At 39.9% G+C, this 19,476-nt stretch overlaps 2 protein-coding genes and 1 pseudogene across 2 annotated transcripts; all 3 read left to right on the forward strand.

Moving 5' to 3' along the window:
- The first annotated feature begins 605 nt into the window (after nucleotides 1-605).
- LOC114107718 (olfactory receptor 7A17-like) lies at nucleotides 606-1,659 on the forward strand (annotated as a pseudogene).
- A 6,433-nt stretch (nucleotides 1,660-8,092) lies between these two features.
- LOC114107717 (olfactory receptor 7A10-like) lies at nucleotides 8,093-9,040 on the forward strand. Its single transcript, XM_027955079.2, has one exon. It carries the CDS (start codon nucleotides 8,093-8,095, stop codon nucleotides 9,038-9,040), a length of 948 nt encoding a protein of 315 aa, XP_027810880.2.
- A 6,948-nt stretch (nucleotides 9,041-15,988) lies between these two features.
- LOC114107901 (olfactory receptor 7A17-like) lies at nucleotides 15,989-16,915 on the forward strand. The gene has a single exon (XM_027955387.2). It carries the CDS (start codon nucleotides 15,989-15,991, stop codon nucleotides 16,913-16,915), a length of 927 nt encoding a protein of 308 aa, XP_027811188.2.
- The last annotated feature ends 2,561 nt before the right edge of the window (nucleotides 16,916-19,476 follow it).

A 19,476-nucleotide genomic window follows, 5' to 3' on the forward strand; every position in this document is an offset into this window, starting at 1 on the left:
TAAGAAGCTTGCTGTTAGATCTTCACATGTTAGGTAGAACTCAGCAGCGATGCCATCAGGTCCCGAGTTTCTTGGTGGAATACTTCTTACTGCTGATTCATTCTCTCCACTCCTATCAGGATGTTCAGATTTTCCATTTGTTCCTGATTCAGTCATGATGTTTTCTGTTTCCAGAGATTATTTTTCTCTCGGTGTTCCCATATATTGGCATATTTTTATGGTAGTTTTTTGATTCTTCATGTTGCTATGGTGACAGCTGTCATTTTTCCACTTTCATTTGATTTTGCTTAATTTGGTCTTTTAGATTTTTTAGTTGAAAGTGATTTTGTTCAGAAAAAATATCGAGTTAGTTTTGTTGATCTTTTTTATTGTTTTGCTAGTCTCTATTTCATTGATTTCTGCTTCAACTGTATATATATATATATATATATATATATATATATATATATATATATATATTCTTTTTTCCTTCTGTTAACATTCATCTTTGGATACCAAATTAGATTTTGTGTCTGGGTTTTCTAGACAGTGGGGCTACAAAGGGGAATTTGTTTGCATTAAGAAGCCCCAATTTGGTCATCACCAGAGAAGGGATCACCAAGCTAATGCCTCCTCTCCTCCGAGCACCGAGTCCAAGCTGCAGGCAGCCAGGTTCTGGAGATGGCTGCAGACTCCTTACTTCCCAGACTGCTGCCTCTCCCCGGGGAACTTTGCTTTACATGGAACCAGAAAACCACATGGGGACTCCAGGATTTCTCCTCCAGGGACTTTCTGAGAAGCCAGGGATTCAGTCTGTTCTCTCTGGGCTGTTCCTGTCCTTGTACTTGGTGGCCATCTTTGGCAACCTGCTCATCATCCTGGCCACCATCTCAGACCCCCACCTGCACATACCCATGTAGTTCCTCCTCTCCAACCTGTCCTTTGTAGACATATGCTTCACCTCTACCACCATCCCCAAGATGCTGGTGAACATCCAGACACAGAGAAAGGCATTACCTACGCAGGCTGCATCACCCAGATGTGCTTCTTCACCGTTTTTGGACTGCTGGACAATGGACTTCTTACCGTGATGGCCTATGACTGCTTCGTGGCCATCTGCTACATGAACCCTGCACTACACGGTACTCATGAGCCCCAAGCTCTGTGCTCAGCTACTTCTCCTGAGCTGGCTCATCAGTGTGCTGGGAGCCATTCCTGAGAGCGTGAGGGGACTGAGGCTCTCCCCCTGCACAGATGTGGAAATCCCACACTATTTCTGTGAATTCCCTGAGGTCCTCAAGCTCGCCTGCTCATACCTTCATCAGTAGCGTCATATTGTACATAGTGACAGGTATTATGGTTTATTTTTTCACCTCTTGCTGGGATTTTTTCCCCTTATTCTAAAATTGTGGCTTCTGTCCTGTGAATCTCCACAGCAGGAGGGAAGTACAAGGCCTTTTCCACCTGTGGTTCTCACCTCTCAGTTGTCTCCCTGTTCTATGGAACCTGCCTGGGGGTCTACCTCAGCTCCACAGGAACACGTGCTCTTGGACAGGGGTGTTGGCCTCCACCTTGTACACCCTGGTCACGCCCATGGTGAACCCCTTCATCTACAGCCTGAGGAACAGGGACATGAAAAGGGCCCTGGGAACACATCTGTGCAGACTGCTGACCTCATGATGACAGTGATACTGACCCTGTGCCTGGACAATTATCACCAAGGATGACGGAACAGGTGCTTCATAGTTTGGACACCGGATCACCCTGACTCAACTAAAATATAGATGCTTTGCTTATTGTGCTTAATGACAATTTATAAATATTCTCTTACAAAGGGTGTCTTTAATCCATTGCCATTATGTATTTATTTCTTTTCAATTTGTAGGAAAAATTAAATTCTTTGTTGGATGTATATGTGTGGTTCTAACCAATGTCTTCCTTTTACACTGTATTCATTGGGTCTACCAGGAATTAAACCAAGGGGTGCTTAACCCCTGAGCCACATCCACATCCCTTTATATTTTTGTTTTGTTTTGTAACAAGATTCTGCCCATGTCCTGTGTGGGGAAGGAGTAGATAACTGTCACAAGTGTGGGCCAGCTGGAAATAAAAGCTAGAAAAGTAATACCAAAAAAACAAAGACAAGAATCACATATTCAAAAGTGGGAGCATTTACAGGGTTGGACAGACCTGTTGGGTTTGATCCAAACAAAGAGAAAAGACCATGAATGCTTTATTTATAGCAATATATACCAAAGGGACTCAGTAAAAAGCTTCTTTAGGAAAACAGGATAAGAGTGGGGAAAGCAGGTAGCTTGGTGCTTGGCAGGTTATGCCCATCTCTCTGTGGTTGTGTTTGAACCTGGGGCTGTGAGCTAAGGCAGGGTGCCATCATGATCTAGCCTTTTTCAAACTGGGGAATTTCACCCAGGACCTCCCAGAAAAGGCCTCCCTGCCTGATGATGGCTCAAACAGACCCATAATTCACACACAGCTTCCGACAGCTAAGTTGCTAGGGCCTCACTAAGTTGCAGGGGCTGGCTTTGAACTTGAGATCACCCTGCCTCAGCCTCCCATGCCAGCAGGATCACTGGCTTGAGCCACCATGCTAGCCATCTTATACAGTCTTAATGAAGTTCAATTTGTCTCTTTTCAAAAATTCCCTTTCCTTTCTGTAGATCATAATTTGGATCATGAAAAGTATTAGAGCTCAAAAGTAAGCCATCCCAACTGTCCCTAACTTACCAGTTTTGAACTTTAAGATGATGTGAAGGTAATAGACATTCAGTAGAAATCCTACTTCGCATTCTGGGTGTTTAGCTTTTCCCAGTTTAGCGATATGTGACATAAAGCTGAGCAGGAAAGAACAACCCACAGCTCCCAGTCATCCACACCATCAGATGAAAACGTAATGAATAACTTGATGAACTAAGAAACATCATCTTCATAGATATTCTCAAGAGCTGACCATACTAAAACAGATTAAGAGTCCAAAATCCTGACTGTGGCTACTTAAAGCCACCATGAGTGGATCAGAAATAGCGTCCATTAGTCCAACACAACATAGGGAGGTGGACTCAGGCTCTGAGCTGCCTGCCTGGATCCTGGAAGGACGTCCACTCCACCACCCTCCCTGTCTCCCAAGAACAGCTCAATACTGGACTCACTTTCTGTGCCAGGAAACCCTTGTGATGTCACAGTGACCTGAGCCAATGAGAAGCAAGGTTGTGGTCACCATGGCAGCTATCTGTGGAGCATCTGCTCTGAGCAGGTCATTTCCTGTGAGATTTAACCTACAACTTAGTTCACACAGAAACTGAAGAAGGAGGAATCTACCAAGTATATAAGGAGCCAAGGTCTATAAGTTTGATTTCCTGTCATAAAGGATGTATACAAGGGCAAGTGTCAACTTGTCTAGGCAGAAGCTGAGCTACTGAGTCCACATCTGACCACCTAAGAACAGAACTGAGGTGGGTGGAGGCCTTCATGATGGAGAAGGCTTCAGAATGCCTGCATTCCACTCTGATGCTGGACCACAGCCTCGGTGCTGAATAATGGAATCACCGTAACTACATCTAAATATACCTTTTATAATTATCAAGTGTTTCATTAATGACATTTCTTGTTTTTTAAATTTTTTTCTTAGTTGTAGTTGGACACAATACCTTTATTTTATTTATTTATTCTTATGTGGCACTGAGGATTGAACCTAGCACCTTGCAAGTGCTCGGTGAGTGCTCTACTGCTGAGCCACAACCCCAGCCCAGTTGTTTCTTAACTTGTGTTCCAAGCATGACCATCCTTACATGTTCTGTAAAAAGCCTCATGAAGCAAAAGGGTAATTTCCCATAGTATTATTAAAAAATGAATGCAGTCCTCTCCTTTGATGAAGGGGGAATAGCCATTTTCTGAAGATAATAATAGATGTGTTCCCTCTACAAGCCAGTGCTTTGGGTTCCCAAAGACTAAGAGTCGGGTACCCCAGACTTAATACATCAAAAGTTCTAGGGAGGTTAGACTTGTAGAGGGCAGGACACTTCATGGAGAAGGAGCATCAGAGACTGGATCTGCCCGATTTCTAACCAGATGTCTTGGGACTATAAAAAGAGCAGGAAAAAGTTCCTTTCTGCTCTGACCAGTGTCCCATAGGGACATCAAGTGATCAGGGACTGAAGTAACTAGAGGAAATGTACCTAATGAGCAGACACAGGGAGGTATAATAGACACACTGATGTCAATCAGAGGATACAACCTTGGATGGAACAAGACACGGTCATTTCTTTTGAATCCTGAGTCAGGCTAGGCTCCAATGCTTCACTCCTTCATATCATCTTATATGGGCACAGGATTTCACTCTCCATCATCAACCAGTCAGGGAGGAATCCAGACTTTTACTGGGAGGCTGCTTTTCAGAGACAACATCCAGGTGACTCTGAGAGCCGAGCAGGTATTATAAAAAGGTTCAGCAAGAAGAGAAGGAGGCTGAGGCCACCTGAGAACCGAGCCAGCACAGTCCAAAGCTGAAAGTCACTGTGTGCTTTCATCTCTGACTAACTCATCTGCAATTTATTGAAAGTGTTTTAAAGGGTGTATTTCTGAGACTTGGCAGTGTGTAGATTATTTCTGACAGAAATGGAACTGCAGTTGGATGGGTCTGAATGAGGAAGTGGTGCATGGTATTATTGGGAAATATCCAAGGAGGTTCACCATTAAGGAGTAATAAAATTGTGTACTAGGCATGGCGGGGTATTCATGAAGCTAGGGTCTTTTCCTCTGTAGTTTTAACATGAAGTCTATTTAAGTCTGTTTTTCTCTTCATTACCAAGACCAGACTAATACTCTGCATAAAAAACCTCTTTGTAGTAAAAGTTCATGAGACACTTCAGAATACCTTCTCTCATGCAGGGTGTTCACATGAAAAACAAATAAATTTTGTTTGGTAGGTAAAGAGACAACTAAGGGCTACAAAGTGAAATTCTTTCTCTACTGTTGATGCTGAATATATTTTGAAATTTGTTAGTTTTTTTCCTTCTCTTCGTGATTCCAAATTGTTTATGTAAGCTCTATATTTTCATGGAGTCTGTTTTTTTATCTTTTAAATTTCAAAGGAAGTACTGGAAGTTTTTTTCCCACTGAATTTTCTGCTTGCCATCTGGTTCTCTTGTACAGGTACAAGACATGTTTTGGAAGGAGGGTATGTGAGACTTCATGAATCTTGTGTGACCAAATCTGCCAGTCACCTTGATCATCCCATCACCTTTAAGTTCAGAGAGTTCTTCTGCATCCAGATATCTGTAAAGTACCTTGTATACCTGTTGCCTTCTGATTTCATATCAGCTTTTCCTTAATATGACAGTTTTGCCTTTTGTGACTGCTTGTTTTTTATAAATAACCACCATCTCCTAACGTCTTGTGGAACATATTATTTTGCATTTAACTAGGGATTGTCTACATATTTTAAAAATAAACATGCCTTTATACATACAAATATCAGTATTTTTGGGGAATCTCCTTTTTACAAAAAAAGCATAAAATTTGTTTTCTTGAGGTTCCTGTGAGAAATAAGGAAGATCATGCATGTAATGAGTCCAGCTCACCCAGAGGGTAGGAACTCATGAAGGGAGCAATGGTAATATTTTAATCACTGTTATTAATTTCTTTCCTGTTGCCACTGTGTTCCATGTCACAAGCACATTTCACATCATTTATATGTAAGATGAAATTATAACCTTAGATATTGTTTCTTCCTTGCTCCTAAACAGATCTATTTTTTATTATCTTATTTCTACCTCTTTGTCAATTAAATCTTGATTTAGAGATCCAGATTGATGTGGTTAAATGATGGCTATTTTAGATAGTTTTGATGAGAATTTATTTTAGGTTATTGCTGAATTTTATTTCATGTGGTTGTTTTGAGTGCATTTTACTAGCTCGATCCTTCTCTTTATTGTACAATCTCTTAATTTCTTACATTTTTTCTATATAAATGCCCACCTTCATGAAAACACAAAAATGTGAACAAAGCAGGTAAGATCTCTTCTCATTTGGATTTTACATTTTTACTGCTAAACCCTGCAGACAACAATGAAATAAATGCACCTATGCTATAACACCCTTGGGGATAAATCCTATGTGGAAGAGGACAGGTTGTCATGACAGATGCAGGATTCTATAGATTGCTACAGAGTAAGCAGTCCTCAGAGCAGCTGCACTTGTACTCTTATGTTCAAAAGTAGGAATAATATTTCTATTTATTTTTTTATTTCTTATTGATTCATTTCTGTTACATACAACAGTGGGATGCATTTTGACATAAGCACAAAAACAAGGAATTTAATTTGCTCTAATTCAGTTCCGAGCACTTCCCTCCTCCCTCTCCCAATCTTTCCTATGTACATACATGAATTCAACACAAGACACATTAAAAAACTATAAATACATCTCACAAAGTTTAGTAAAGGAAGGAATCAGGGAGAGAAAATCATGCTTCTAACATGCTATTGAATTTGGTATTACTATTAATTTGAGGAGCATTTTGGCATCTGTGTTTATCAGGAATATTGACCTGGAAGGATCTTTTCTTACAGAGCCCTTCTCTGGCCAAACTGTGATTCTCACAGTTCAGACAACTGATCCTAACCCACAGAGAGAACTCAGGAGGGATTCAATTGGATTCACCAGATGCTTTTGAAATCAAAATAACGGGGGGCTGAGGGTATGGCTCAGTTGGTAGAGTGCTTACCTCATATGCACAAGGTCCTGGGTTCAATCCCCAGCACCAAAAAAAGAACAGTTGGCTTTGAATAAACTTTAAAAGAAAATCAAAATAATGCAAAATTGCACTTAAATAACTAAAATAGTCAAACTCATGAATGCCAGAATACGATGGTGGTGATGGGGTGGTGGAGGACGGACACATGAGTTATTTTAATGGTTATAAAGTTAGACTTATATATAATGGTGGGTTTCTAGATGCTTGCTCTGTGACTTACTGCCAAACGCTAACTGTATGATATTGTGCATGTATGAAATTACTGTTAGGGTAGGTCTTATGTTAAATGCTCTTAGCCCAGGAAAAATGAAATAAAAACCAGAAGGGACACAAGGACACTCTGGGAATCAGTAGATGTGTCTAAAACATGGGATGTGGTGATGGGATCACTAGGGTTTGCATATATCTAAATACATCCAACCAAGCACACTGCATACATGCAGTTCTTCATATATCAACTGCACCTCAACAAAGCTGCTTAAAACAAAGCAAAAGAGACAACGTGTGGTCCAAAGACCCTCTGCTTATGGAGAAACTTAATACCTCTGTAGAAGCAGCCAGGAGGCCAGCTCCTTCCTCAACATTCAGACACAATCTCTACACCTCCCTCTTGCTATCCTGGCTGCCTCTATGGCTCCCTTTGGAACTGGGGTGTATGCAGCGAGCCCCATCCTCAGGGCTGCGGCTCTGTTCACTCCTCCAGGTGGGCTCCTGCAGGCAAGCACAGGTTTCTGCAGACAAACACACATGGGTCCCCTCCTCCTTGAAGTCTCTTCAAATGCCAACTTCTTTACCTGTATTTCCTGCGCCCCTATAAAAAGTAGCACTTCTGCCTACTCTCCATATCACCTGTCATGTTTGATCCAGGGAAGTTGCACTGTATATGTTGAACGATCACTGCTTCTTTTGTTTTTAACTCATACATGTTTATGAGATGCCATGAGCTGTTTCAATGTATGGATACATTCTATAATGTTTAAATGTCTCTTTCTCTAAACATGTACCCTTTCATTATGGTGTAAACATTATAAAAATCTCATTCTAGCTCTGTTATTTGAACTAATTAACCTATTAATATTTCTTCTTCAGGATTGGATTGTAAGTGATTTTATATTGAAGGTATCACTGCCTAGACAGTGCCAGGAACATCATTTTAACGCAGTTTACATTCCTCAGAAGCATGAAAGAATTGCTCCCGAAAACTGTAGAATATGCAATATATTGAGAACAAGGCAGAGAGGAACAAGAACTCCTAATCAGAGATGGCACAGAGGATCTTCTAAAAAGATCTGATACAAAAAATAGTTGTATTTTTCTCTTTCTAGTGTTCACCTACAGCACATGGAACCACAAAACGACACACAGATTTTGGAATTCCTTCTTCTGGGATTTTCAGAGGACCCAGAACTGCAGCCCCTCATCTTTGGCCTTTTCCTGTCCATGTACCTGGTCACTGTGCTGGGAAACCTGCTCATCATCCTGGCCACCATCTCAGACTCCCACCTGCACACGCCCATGTACTTCTTCCTCTCCAACCTGTCCTTTGTGGACATCTGCTTCACCTCCACCACCATCCCCAAGATGCTGGTGAACATCCAGACCCAGAGAAAGGCCATAAGGTATGAAGGCTGCATCATACAAATTTATTTTTTCACATTACTTGTAGGGTTGGACAACTTCCTTTTGACCGTGATGGCCTATGACCGGTATGTGGCCATCTGTCACCCCCTGCACTACATGATCATCATGAAGCCCCAGTTCTGTGTGTTGCTGGTTCTGGCATCCTGGATCACAAGTGCCCTAAATTCTTTACTGCAGAGCTTAATGGTGTTGAAACTATCCTTCTGCACAGACATGGAAATCCCCCACTTTTTCTGTGAACCTAATCAGTTGGTTCACCTTGCCTGTTCTGACACTTTCTTAAATAATATGATGCTCTATTTTGTAGCTGGGTTGCTGGGTGGTGGATCTCTTGCTGGTATCCTTTATTCTTATGCTAAGATAGTGTCCTCCATCCGTGCAATCTCATCAGCTCAGGGCAGGTACAAAGCCTTCTCCACCTGTGCATCTCACCTGTCTGTGGTCTCCTTATTTTATTGCACACTCCTGGGAGTGTACCTCAGTTCTGCCGTGACCCAGAATGCACACTCCAGTGCAACAGCCTCCGTGATGTACAGTGTGGTCACCCCCATGCTGAACCCCTTCATCTACAGTCTGAGGAATAAAGACATCAAGAGCGTTCTGAAAACACTCTTTGAGAGAGAAACTCTAAAAACTCTTGCATCTTAAAAATTACTGTTGATTGCAGGACTTGAAAGCTCAAAGCCAGAAATTAAATGATTTTGATCCAACTGTAGAAGTGCCACTTGGTCCTTCTATTTATTTTCTAGAGTGTTTGTTTCCTTGATTTCAACTTATTTAATTCTCCTTGCTAAGCTTTGTGCTCTCTCTGGCATCCAAACCTCTCTGACATCTCCTCTATCATTTCTGTATTTCCTCAAAGTTATCTTCAAAACTGGATTGGAAATATGGTAATTCCAATTTATCTCAGGAGTCAACATGGATTTCTGGAGAATAATTTCTCCTCAAATGACATAAATCACAAGTTATTTATTTCTTGTTGACATTAGAAGCCATAATGTATCATTGTACTCCTTCCACAAATAAATCACATTTGACAACCAAGGCCTCTTGTGTAATTTTTTTAAAAAAATATTATGTAGTTGTCCATGAACCTTTATTTTTGTTATTTATATGCAATGCTGAGAATCAAACCAGTGCCTCATGCATGCTAGGCAAGCGCCCTATCACTGGACTATGACCCCAGCCCTCTTGTGTAATTTTGTACTAGAGGAAATCCTGGGACTACAGTTTTGCCCTTGTGGGTTGCCTGCCTGCAGACATCACTATCTCAACTGCCCTTTCTGATGATGTGGCCTTTAACAGAGCAGTGAGCTTTGTGACTGAGCCTCGGCTTTTCTTGTCATTTTCAGGATTCTGTTTTCTTACCCAGCTTGGTGTCCACAGTGTCTACCACCATCACTGGCAAAAGAGAGAGAGAAAAAAAGATTAGCGAATACATATCTCCAAGTGAAGTCCACATGGAAAGCTTCTAACTGACTAACTCCACATAGGGACATTACCCTGGATTATCTGATGAATCCAAAGCAAACACAAAATGCCTTAAATATGGAATAAACTGTAGAAAAGTCATTGTGAAGATAATGCACTGAAAGCAAGACCCCACCTTCCCTAGCAGGCCTGCTTTGGTCATTATGAGCTCTACACATGCATCAGCTTGTCACACCACACCACATAAAAATTGTTAAGACAAAACAAATGAAAATGTAGGGGAAATGTATAATATATTGCATATTACAGAAACCAACATTTTAGTAACCATTTTTATAATTAAGTTAAATCCAAAATAGCAAATTAGACATAAACGAATTATTTGAAACAAACTAGAATTTATAGAAAAAAAAAACTTTAAAAAATGGTTGAAATATATGAACCTGTGATTTAGAATGATAAATACAGTTAACTTATAAATGCAAAAAGGTGCTCATTTTCATGACTATACCAAGAAATTTACATTAAAACATTAAGGGACCCTTAAGAATTCTTACTTTGGAGTTTATTTCTGTGATTACAACATCTGGTTACAGAGCTTTTCTCTTTTGTGGAGAATTACTGAAGTAGGAGTTTATATAGGAAGTTTTCCATTTTATTTGAGCTTCAGCTACTGCTATTATAACACTTCTCTAGAAACCACTTAATATCAGACCTAAAAGAATGGCCTGATTTACACAGTCTCCTAAAGAACTGTACTAGATATTGCAGTTGCAAACACAGGTAAGTTATAGTACTGAATTTTAAGAAAACCCTATTGGGCATGAGGAGAAAAAATCAGTAAATTGGGTAGGACTGAAAGGAAAGAGAATCAAAACGGAAGGAAATCTTTGATGCTGAAATCATTTATATTACCTCAGAACAAGTCTTTGTAAATAAATCTTCAGGGTAACATTTCCAAAGAAGCACAAATAACATCACTTCCAAAGATATAAATTTAAATATTCAGGATTCGATTTATTAAAAACTTAAAAAGAAATCATCACTGTAGATAACTGAAAAATTGGGTGGCTGCACTAATTAAAAATTAAAATTACTCTATTGTTTAATTTAATTGGTGCTTGGTACAAATACACAAAGGTGGGAAATTCGTTGTGGTATGTTCACGTGTGTACATAGCATAATTTGATCAATTTCTTCAAACCTGTAAAAGAAGGGAAAGATGGACAGGGAGACCTGCCCCCCTGACCTCCCTGATCATAATCCGCATTCACACAAATCCCCAAGTGATTCATATTCATATTGACCCTGGAAAAATTCTGGTGTTTCTCAAACTCCCCATGTTGACCTGTGTGTTAGGTGACTCTCTGGGGTGTGTCATAATACCATGCACTGTGGAATGACAAGCAGCATCCCTGGCTTCACCCACTAGGTGCAACACCTACTCCCAGCTCTAAACTCCAAATTTCTCCCAATGTCACCAGTATCTCCAGGAGAAATCATCACCCTGGTGGAGGACCACTGCCCTGGAGCAGAAACAGGAACATTTTGAGCTCATTGTTACTCAAGTTGTAACATTAGGCAGGTCACTTAGCTTCTCTGAACCTCATTTGTGCAAATGTAAAGTCCCTAATAGGGTTAATTTCTTATAATGAACATGTAGAAATTAAATGTCCTCATAATATTTCAACTTCAATCTAAGGTGCATAAAAATATAAAATATCTCCTATAATTTCCAAAAGTTTCAGAAATGAAGGAATCAATGAAAATTCTTGTGTTCCAAACATGAAACTGCTACATTAGTTGTAAATACTTGTCATAGTTTTTGTTTAAAAAATGAACTCAGTTCTCTCCTTCTATGAAGGGGGAATAGCAATTCTCAAAAGATCTCAGGAGCTGCGTCCCCTTTACAAGCCAGTGATTAGGAGTTCTGAGGAATCTAGCAAATTCAGGTAACTCAGACTTTAGAGAGAATTATAAGTAAAACTTGGGCAAAAGTGTAAGGAGTTTAGATTTCTGGATGGAAGGGAAATTCATGGACAAGGAGTAATAAAGACCAGATTCACCTGATTTCTAACTGGTCACTTGGGAACAGAGAATGAGCAGGAAATGTTTTCTTTCTGCTCAGACCAATATCCCACAGGGACATCAGGTACTACTCAGGGGTTGGAGTTAACAAGAGGAACTGCACTTCCTCAGAAGAGATGGGGAGCTATAAATAGAGCCTGGGATGCTGTCCCTCAGAGAGGTGCTGGACAGAACAAGGTGGTTTTTTTCGGTGTCTGAGGTCTGTTTAGGGGACCAGGGCTTCAGTCCGTCTGCTGTTTTGTCTGGGGACAGAGCTTCAGTCTCCATCATCAACCAACCAGGGAGGAATCCAGACTTCCACACAGAATCCTGCTTACTAGACACCCCATCCAGGTGAGCCCGAGACACAGGTACTGCAGGAAAGGGTCAGCAAGGATGGAACCTGACAAAATGGACCAGAGGTCACCTGTGAACCAAGCCAGCTCAGCCCAGAGCTCAGAGACCTCTGTGTTTCCTTACTGGACTAATTTCGACTCATTCACTGTGTTAACAAGAGAAGTGTCTTTTAGACTCTGCAGTGCATAGAGCCTGTGGACAGTGACATGGGGAGCAGGGAAGACCAGTGGGGTGAGACTCATGCATGACAGGCAGAAAGCATTCCCATAAAATCAGATTATATTCAAGGAGATTTTCTATTAGGGAGCATGAAAACGGAGTTAGCATTAGGGTTAGGGGATGTAGAGTGAAGACAGGGTGTTTTTTCTTCTTTAATTTTTAACATGGAGTGTATTTGAGCCTATTTTCTTACCCGTTACAAATATCTGACTAGTGTTTTGCTTACAAATACTACTTTACAACAGCAGCTCGAGACATGCATTCCCTGGATCTTCTCTTCATACTTAACATTCACATAAAAAAAGCTTTACTTGATAGGTCAAAAGAACAGAAGGAACTTTACCTTGTATCTTTATTATTATTATTATTATTTTACTGCTTAAATTGAATATATGTTTGAGTTTGTTGGTCTTTCCTTCCTCTGCAATTCTGAATTGTTCATGCAAAATGTTTGTTTGTAAGGAAATTAATTTCATCTGTTTTTAAAAAATTATTCTTTCAATGAAAGAATTGGAGATTTTTCTCTAAGTTTGCTGCTTGCCATTTCTTTAACATAAGAATACAAATATTTGGGGGAATGGGTTTGAATGTATATCAACTTTGGGGAGATCTATCAGCTAGGCATATTGCAGACTCATTCCCTCTTTAGCTTTTTAAATACAGAAAGTTCCTCTGCATGATTAGTAGTTATTAATTACTTCTTGTGCCTTTGACAATTTTTTTGCCTATGTTTTTCCTGATCACTGTCTTTCTGGTTGGTGTGATTGGTTCTATTTGGATGAGCAGCCATCATCTTCTGCCACCAGGTGGAACATATATTATGCATTCAACAAAAGCTTGCCTACATCTTTCTCATAGCTTACATTTCACACATAAAAGCTTCATTATATTTATAATTTCCATTTATGTATTGTGGGATTAAATATTATTATAGGTGAGGAATAAATGAGATAATACATGTAATGGATGTACCTCACATGCATGGAAAGACTCCTAAAAGAAGCTCTGAGAATATTTTGTTCATAGAGATGACATAATTTCTTTATTCTTGCAATTGTGTCTAGTGTCATAAGCATATCTGAATAAATTTGTGTTTATATAGGATGAGATTATAACTTTAGATACTATTTCTTCCAATGGTCCTAAAGAAGTATCTATTATTATTATTTTATTTCCAGGTGTTTGCCAATGTAATGTTGACTCATGTTGATGGAATTACATTATTGCTACTTTAGGTCTCTTCCTTGAGAATTTATTTTAAACTTTAATTTCATTTTACTTAATGCAGTTAGTTTTGCATTAAATAAATATTTTGCAGTCATTTATTCACCTGGCATTCTTTTTATCGTACAAACCATTAATTTTATTTTTTATGCATTCTGATTTTTTTCCTTTGTGAAAATGCATAAATGAGGAAAGCAGGTAAGATCTATGCTCACGTGCATCTTATAATGGCAAAGGAAGAGTGTAGAGGAATAAGTTCATCTATGGTAGAACGCCCACAAGAGTATACCACAGGAAGAGGAGGATGGAGGGCCATGGCAGGTGCAGACTTTTATAGAGATTCATATAAAGTGAGCAGACCTCAGAGCCAGGGCCCTCGAGCTCATGTATTCCAAACTGGGAATAATCTTCCTACATGCTGATGAGTTCATTTTGCTCATATTTTGTTGGGGGTTTTTACATCTGTGTTCATTAAGGATGTAAGCCTCTAATTTTCTTTTCTTGTACAGTTGTTGTCTGGCCAAACTGTGACTGTTATAACACAGGCATCTGATTCTTAAATAACTGAGAGATTTCAGGAGGGATCCACAGGATGCCTTTTAAATCAAAATACCACATGATTCCAAGTACATGATATATAAAGCTATTGATCTCATGGTTGCATGGGACAGTGTGGTGTTGGGGAGACCAGGAAAGAATGTGTGGGCTGATCTTAGAGGTATCCGGTCAGGCTTATATAAGATCATTCATTTCCACCTGCTGTGTAACACAGGGCCAGGCAGTAACAAATGACTCTGTACATTTGAAGTCCTACTATGAGGATAGATCTCATGCTAATCGTTTTTACCACAGAAAAGAAGAAAGTGAAACTCTAAAGGACACCCTGGGCGGGTGATGGGTGTGTCTGTGGCGTAGATTGCATGAGGGGCACCAAGGTTCCATATGTCTGAACTCATCAGATTGTGCTTACTGCATACATGCATTTATTCAGATATAACTACCCTTCAGTACAGCTGCTTCAAACAGAAGATAAGGAATAACATGTGCACAAAGGACCCTCTTCACCTTGAGAATCACAACCTTCAGCGGTGTAAGGAGGCCACCTCCTTCCTCCCAGTTCTCAAACTTGGTCCCTCCTCCATCTCCTCCTGTTTGTTCTGGTTGCCACCATGGCTTGATTTTGAAATAACAGCACCCTCAGGGCCTTTGCACTGCTCACTCCTCCAGCCAGGCACATATCTCTGAGGACAGTCTCATAGATCTGACTCTCTGCCCTGAGATCTCTACTCAAATGTCTTACCTGTGCCCCTTAAAAAATAGCACCTCCATTCACCCTTCTTTTTACCTGAACATGTTTTCTTTATAGCAATTATTACTTATTACAGAAGTAATAATTACAGAAGCATTTATATTTTAAGGCATTTTATTTTTAACGTTTGTGTTAGCTATACATAACAGTGGGGTTCATTTTGACATAATCACATACTCATGGAATATAATTTATTCCACTTCAGTTTGTAATTCCCTCTTGTTTCACCCTGCTTTACTCCACTGGCCTTACCCCCATATATTTATTGTTTTTTTTTTTGGGGGGGGCGTGTACCAGGGATTGAATTCAGGTACACTCAGCCACTGAGCCACACCCCAGTCCTATTTTTGTATTTTATTTAGAGAAGGGTCTCACTGAGTTGCTTAGCACCTTGCTTTTGCTGACTTTGAACTCGTGATCCTCCTGTCTCAGCCTCCAGAGCCACTTGGATTACAGGCATGTGTCACTGCACTCACCTATTTATTTTTAAAAATTGGTACTTTATATGTATAAATAGGTGTGGAATTCACCATGTCTTTTTAATATTTTAACTGATATATTACAACTCTATGTATTTATGGGATGCAATGTGATGTTTTAATAATTCTATACATTGTATAAAATCAAAATCTGCTCAAACATGTATCATTCTTTTATAGTGAAAACTCTCAAAACCCCCCTTTAGCTCCTGGTTTTGATTAATTTCCTTACACATGATTTTTTCTGCATGAATGGATTGTAGGTACTTTTATTTTAAAGGCTCACTGCCTAGACAGTGCCAGGACCATGGATGGACCTAACTTATATCCCACAGGTTCATAAAAGAATAGTTCATTAAAACTGTAAAGTATACGATACATTGATAAAAAGGTGGAGAGGGACAGGAATTCCTAATCTGAGATGTGCAGGGAGAGGGTGGCGCTTTAAAGAAAATCAGATAGAAAAATTAATGATGTTATTTTTCTCTTTCCTGATGTCAATCAAAGCACATGGGACCACAAAATGACACACAAATTTCTGAATTTTTTCTTCTGGGATTTTCAGAGGAATCAGAACTACAGCTCCTCATCTTTGGACTTTTCTTCTCCCTGTACCTGGTCACTGTGCTGGGGAACCTGCTCATCATTCTGGCTGTCATCTCAGCCTCCCACCTGCACACACCCATGTACTTCTTCCTCTCCAACCTGTCCTTTGTGGACATCAGCTTCACTTCTACTACTGTCCCAAAGATGTTGGTGAACATTCAGATGCAAAGTAAAGTCATTACCTATGTAGGCTGCATCATACAGATTTATTTTTTTGCGTTATTTGCAGGGTTGGACAACTTCCTCCTGGCCGTGATGGCCTATGACAGGTATGTGGCCATCTGTCACCCCCTGCACTACACACTCATCATGAACCCCAGGCTCTGTGGATTTTTGGTGCTGGTGTCCTGGGTCACAAGTGCCCTCAATTCTTTATTGCACAGCTTAATGGTGTTGCGACTGTCTTTCTGCACAGACTTGGAAATCCAACACTTTTTCTGTGAACCTAATCAGGTGGTCCACCTTGCCTGCTCTGACACTTTCCTTAATGACCTGGTGGTGTATATTACAGCTGTGTTGCTGGCTGGTTGCCCCCTCAGTGGTATCCTTTACTCTTACTCCAGAATAGTGTCCTCCATCCGTGCAATCTCATCAGCTCAAGGCAAGTACAAAGCCTTCTCCACCTGTGTGTCTCACCTCTCTGTGGTATCCTTGTTCTATTGCACACTCCTGGGGGTGTATCTTAGTTCTGCTGTGACCCAAAACTCACCCTCAAGTGCAACAGCCTCTGTGATGTACACTGTGGTCACCCCCATGCTGAACCCCTTCATCTACAGTCTGAGGAATAAGGACATCAAGAGCGCTCTGAAAACACTCTTTGAGAAACTATAAAAGCTCCCATTATCCTGGACCTTCAAAACTACTGCTAGTTGCAAGGCCTGAAGCCTCAGAGCAAGAAATTACAATATTTTATTGAGATTGTGGAACTAGAACTGCCTCCTATTTGCTTTATGGAGTTTCCATTTCTTTGATTTTTAACTTCTCCAAAAAATATATGTAAGTCACCTCATGAGCTTTCTGCTCTGACGTAAACAGAGCATTCCCCTTTATCTGTGACACACTTCCTCAAAATTGTTTTCAATCATGGATTGGAAAGGCTGGAAATTCCCATTTATTTCATGGGACAAGATGAATTTCTGAAGAATAATTTCTTCTCAGGATACAGATTACACAGTTATTTTTGATTAGTTTGTACTAAAAAATATTTCCATATGTTGTGTGTGCTCTTCTGATGGAAAAATCCCACACTTGACAATGAAGGTCATTTGCATAGTTTCATCCTAGAGGAGAGGCCGGGATCACAGTTTTCTCTTGCAGTTCATCATTCCTTTGTACCTCACTGTCCGTGTCTTATCTGCTTAAGAGTGTGAGTTTTGAATTCATTGTTTTGTGACTGAGCAGAAGCTTTTCTTCTCTTCATTGGTGTTGTGTTATATAGCTTGGTATTCACAGTATTTACCACTGTCACAGGGAAAACAAATTATCTAATATCCATCTGCAAGAGAAGGATGCAACAGAAAGTAAATGAGAAATAATAGATTGATTTATTTGGCCTCAGAGTCAGAGTGAACCTTAAACATGATGAGACAGACTTATACATTGCACATTGCATATTGTATTGCTATGCAAAATATGGCTTTTCATATTGCAAATGGAATTGCTGAAGTGTGGAAGACTACTCTCTCTGTGGAGGGGGGTTTGCTCACTGAAGATTGGTGGACAGTTCTTGTGGTTTATTACTGACTTATCTTTCCATTTCTGCTTGAAAATTTCTAGTGCTGCCTAGAAAAATGAATCCTTATGTTGTTCTAAGTGAACTATCCACCCTTTTCTGAATTTTGCCATACCATGAGAGGTTGTAAATGAGCAATATCAGTATCATCCATTTATATATGCCCTTTATGCTCAAGTATCACTCCTACAAGCATCATGAGCTCAGTGTAACTTACAAAAGAGCCTGGATTCTTACCCAGTTTTGTAATAGCAGGCCACATGCTCTCTTGCAAAAATATTTATATTTCTTCACAAAAACCAAGCTCAGAATAAGTCCTCTCATGTGGTCCCATTTGTTTAAAGGCACTACATTAAACCAATGGCATTTAGGAATGCTTGTTATGCAGCAAGCATCACTATTATAATAAAGAAAGAAAACAGGACAGAGTAGAAGTATAATAATCTGCTACTTAATTTTTTGGCATTGGTATAATATTTAAAGACAATATTCACAACTGTATGATAAAGGTCAGGTAACATAGTCACAGTTTGCAGGGATGAGAATTTGGATACCTGTGGGGGACCGTCCTTCTCTCTTTCATATCCTCTATCCACCAAGAAGCTCTTACTGAAGAAAGGTCACTCACATTTGCAGGCATCCACAAATAAGGTTCTCACCTTGCCTACTTGCTTGAATGGAGTGGCCAGAAAACTTCTGTGAAGGGGCAGATAATAAATGTCTTGGGCTTTAGAGGCCAGATTGTCTTTCACAATGACTCAGCTCTGCCATGAGGGTGGAAGCAGCCAGAGACAAAATACACACACACACACACACACACACACACACACAAACACACACACGATGTGACCATCTCTCAGTAAAACTTCACTTATGGAGACCAAAATTTGAACTTGATGCAAATCAAAACCACATCTCTTCAAAGAACACAGAAATGCTAATTAGCATGATTCACTTTTAGTTGGAATCTAAAAAAAAGCTGATCTCATAGAAGATGAAAGTAGAACCAAGGACTGACAGGAAATTCAAGAGGAGCAATGGGAAGAAGTTGGTCAATGGATATAATGAGAGCTTTGGCATAATTTCAGCCATCTTGTTTCCCCTCGCCCTCACTTTATGAATACTGTTCTTATTCTCAAGAAATAGAAACTAGCCCAAGGTAAAACCTACCTGTCTGGAGATGGCTGGTCTCTCCCTGTTCTCTCATTGAGAGATAGGAGACATCTTACCAGCCCCTGAGATGGGACATACTGGTTTCCCTGTTCTCTCCTTGAGAAGATAAAGGGACATGCCACTTTCCCTGTTCCTCCTCTGAGAGATAGAACTGCCTGTCTCTGGTCCCAAGAAACAAATCAGCTTTCCACAAGTTCAGGGGATGCATACTATGTAACAATTTTTCTGTGCCTTAAAATAAAATAATAATAATAATAATATAATATAATATAATAATAATAATAATAATAATAATAATAATAATCATCATCATCATCCACCTACCAGGACTGGGAGCCTGTAGCCTGACTGGAAACTCTTGCAAAAGCACAACCTCTGGCCACACCAACCTGTCAAATCATAACCTGCATTTCAACCAGATCCCCAAGTGATTCATATTCACACTGAATTTGGAAACATTCTGGTCAGAAAAGTGTTTCTCAAACTC

The sequence above is a fragment of the Marmota flaviventris genome, chromosome 1 (assembly GCF_047511675.1).
Source record: "Marmota flaviventris isolate mMarFla1 chromosome 1, mMarFla1.hap1, whole genome shotgun sequence".
Lineage (NCBI taxonomy): Eukaryota > Metazoa > Chordata > Mammalia > Rodentia > Sciuridae > Marmota > Marmota flaviventris.

Bases quoted from the DNA above. Each gene is read 5' to 3' on its own strand.
- LOC114107717 (XM_027955079.2), top strand. From the start codon at position 8,093: ATGGAACCACAAAACGACACACAGATTTTGGAATTCCTTCTTCTGGGA.
- LOC114107901 (XM_027955387.2), top strand. From the start codon at position 15,989: ATGGGACCACAAAATGACACACAAATTTCTGAATTTTTTCTTCTGGGA.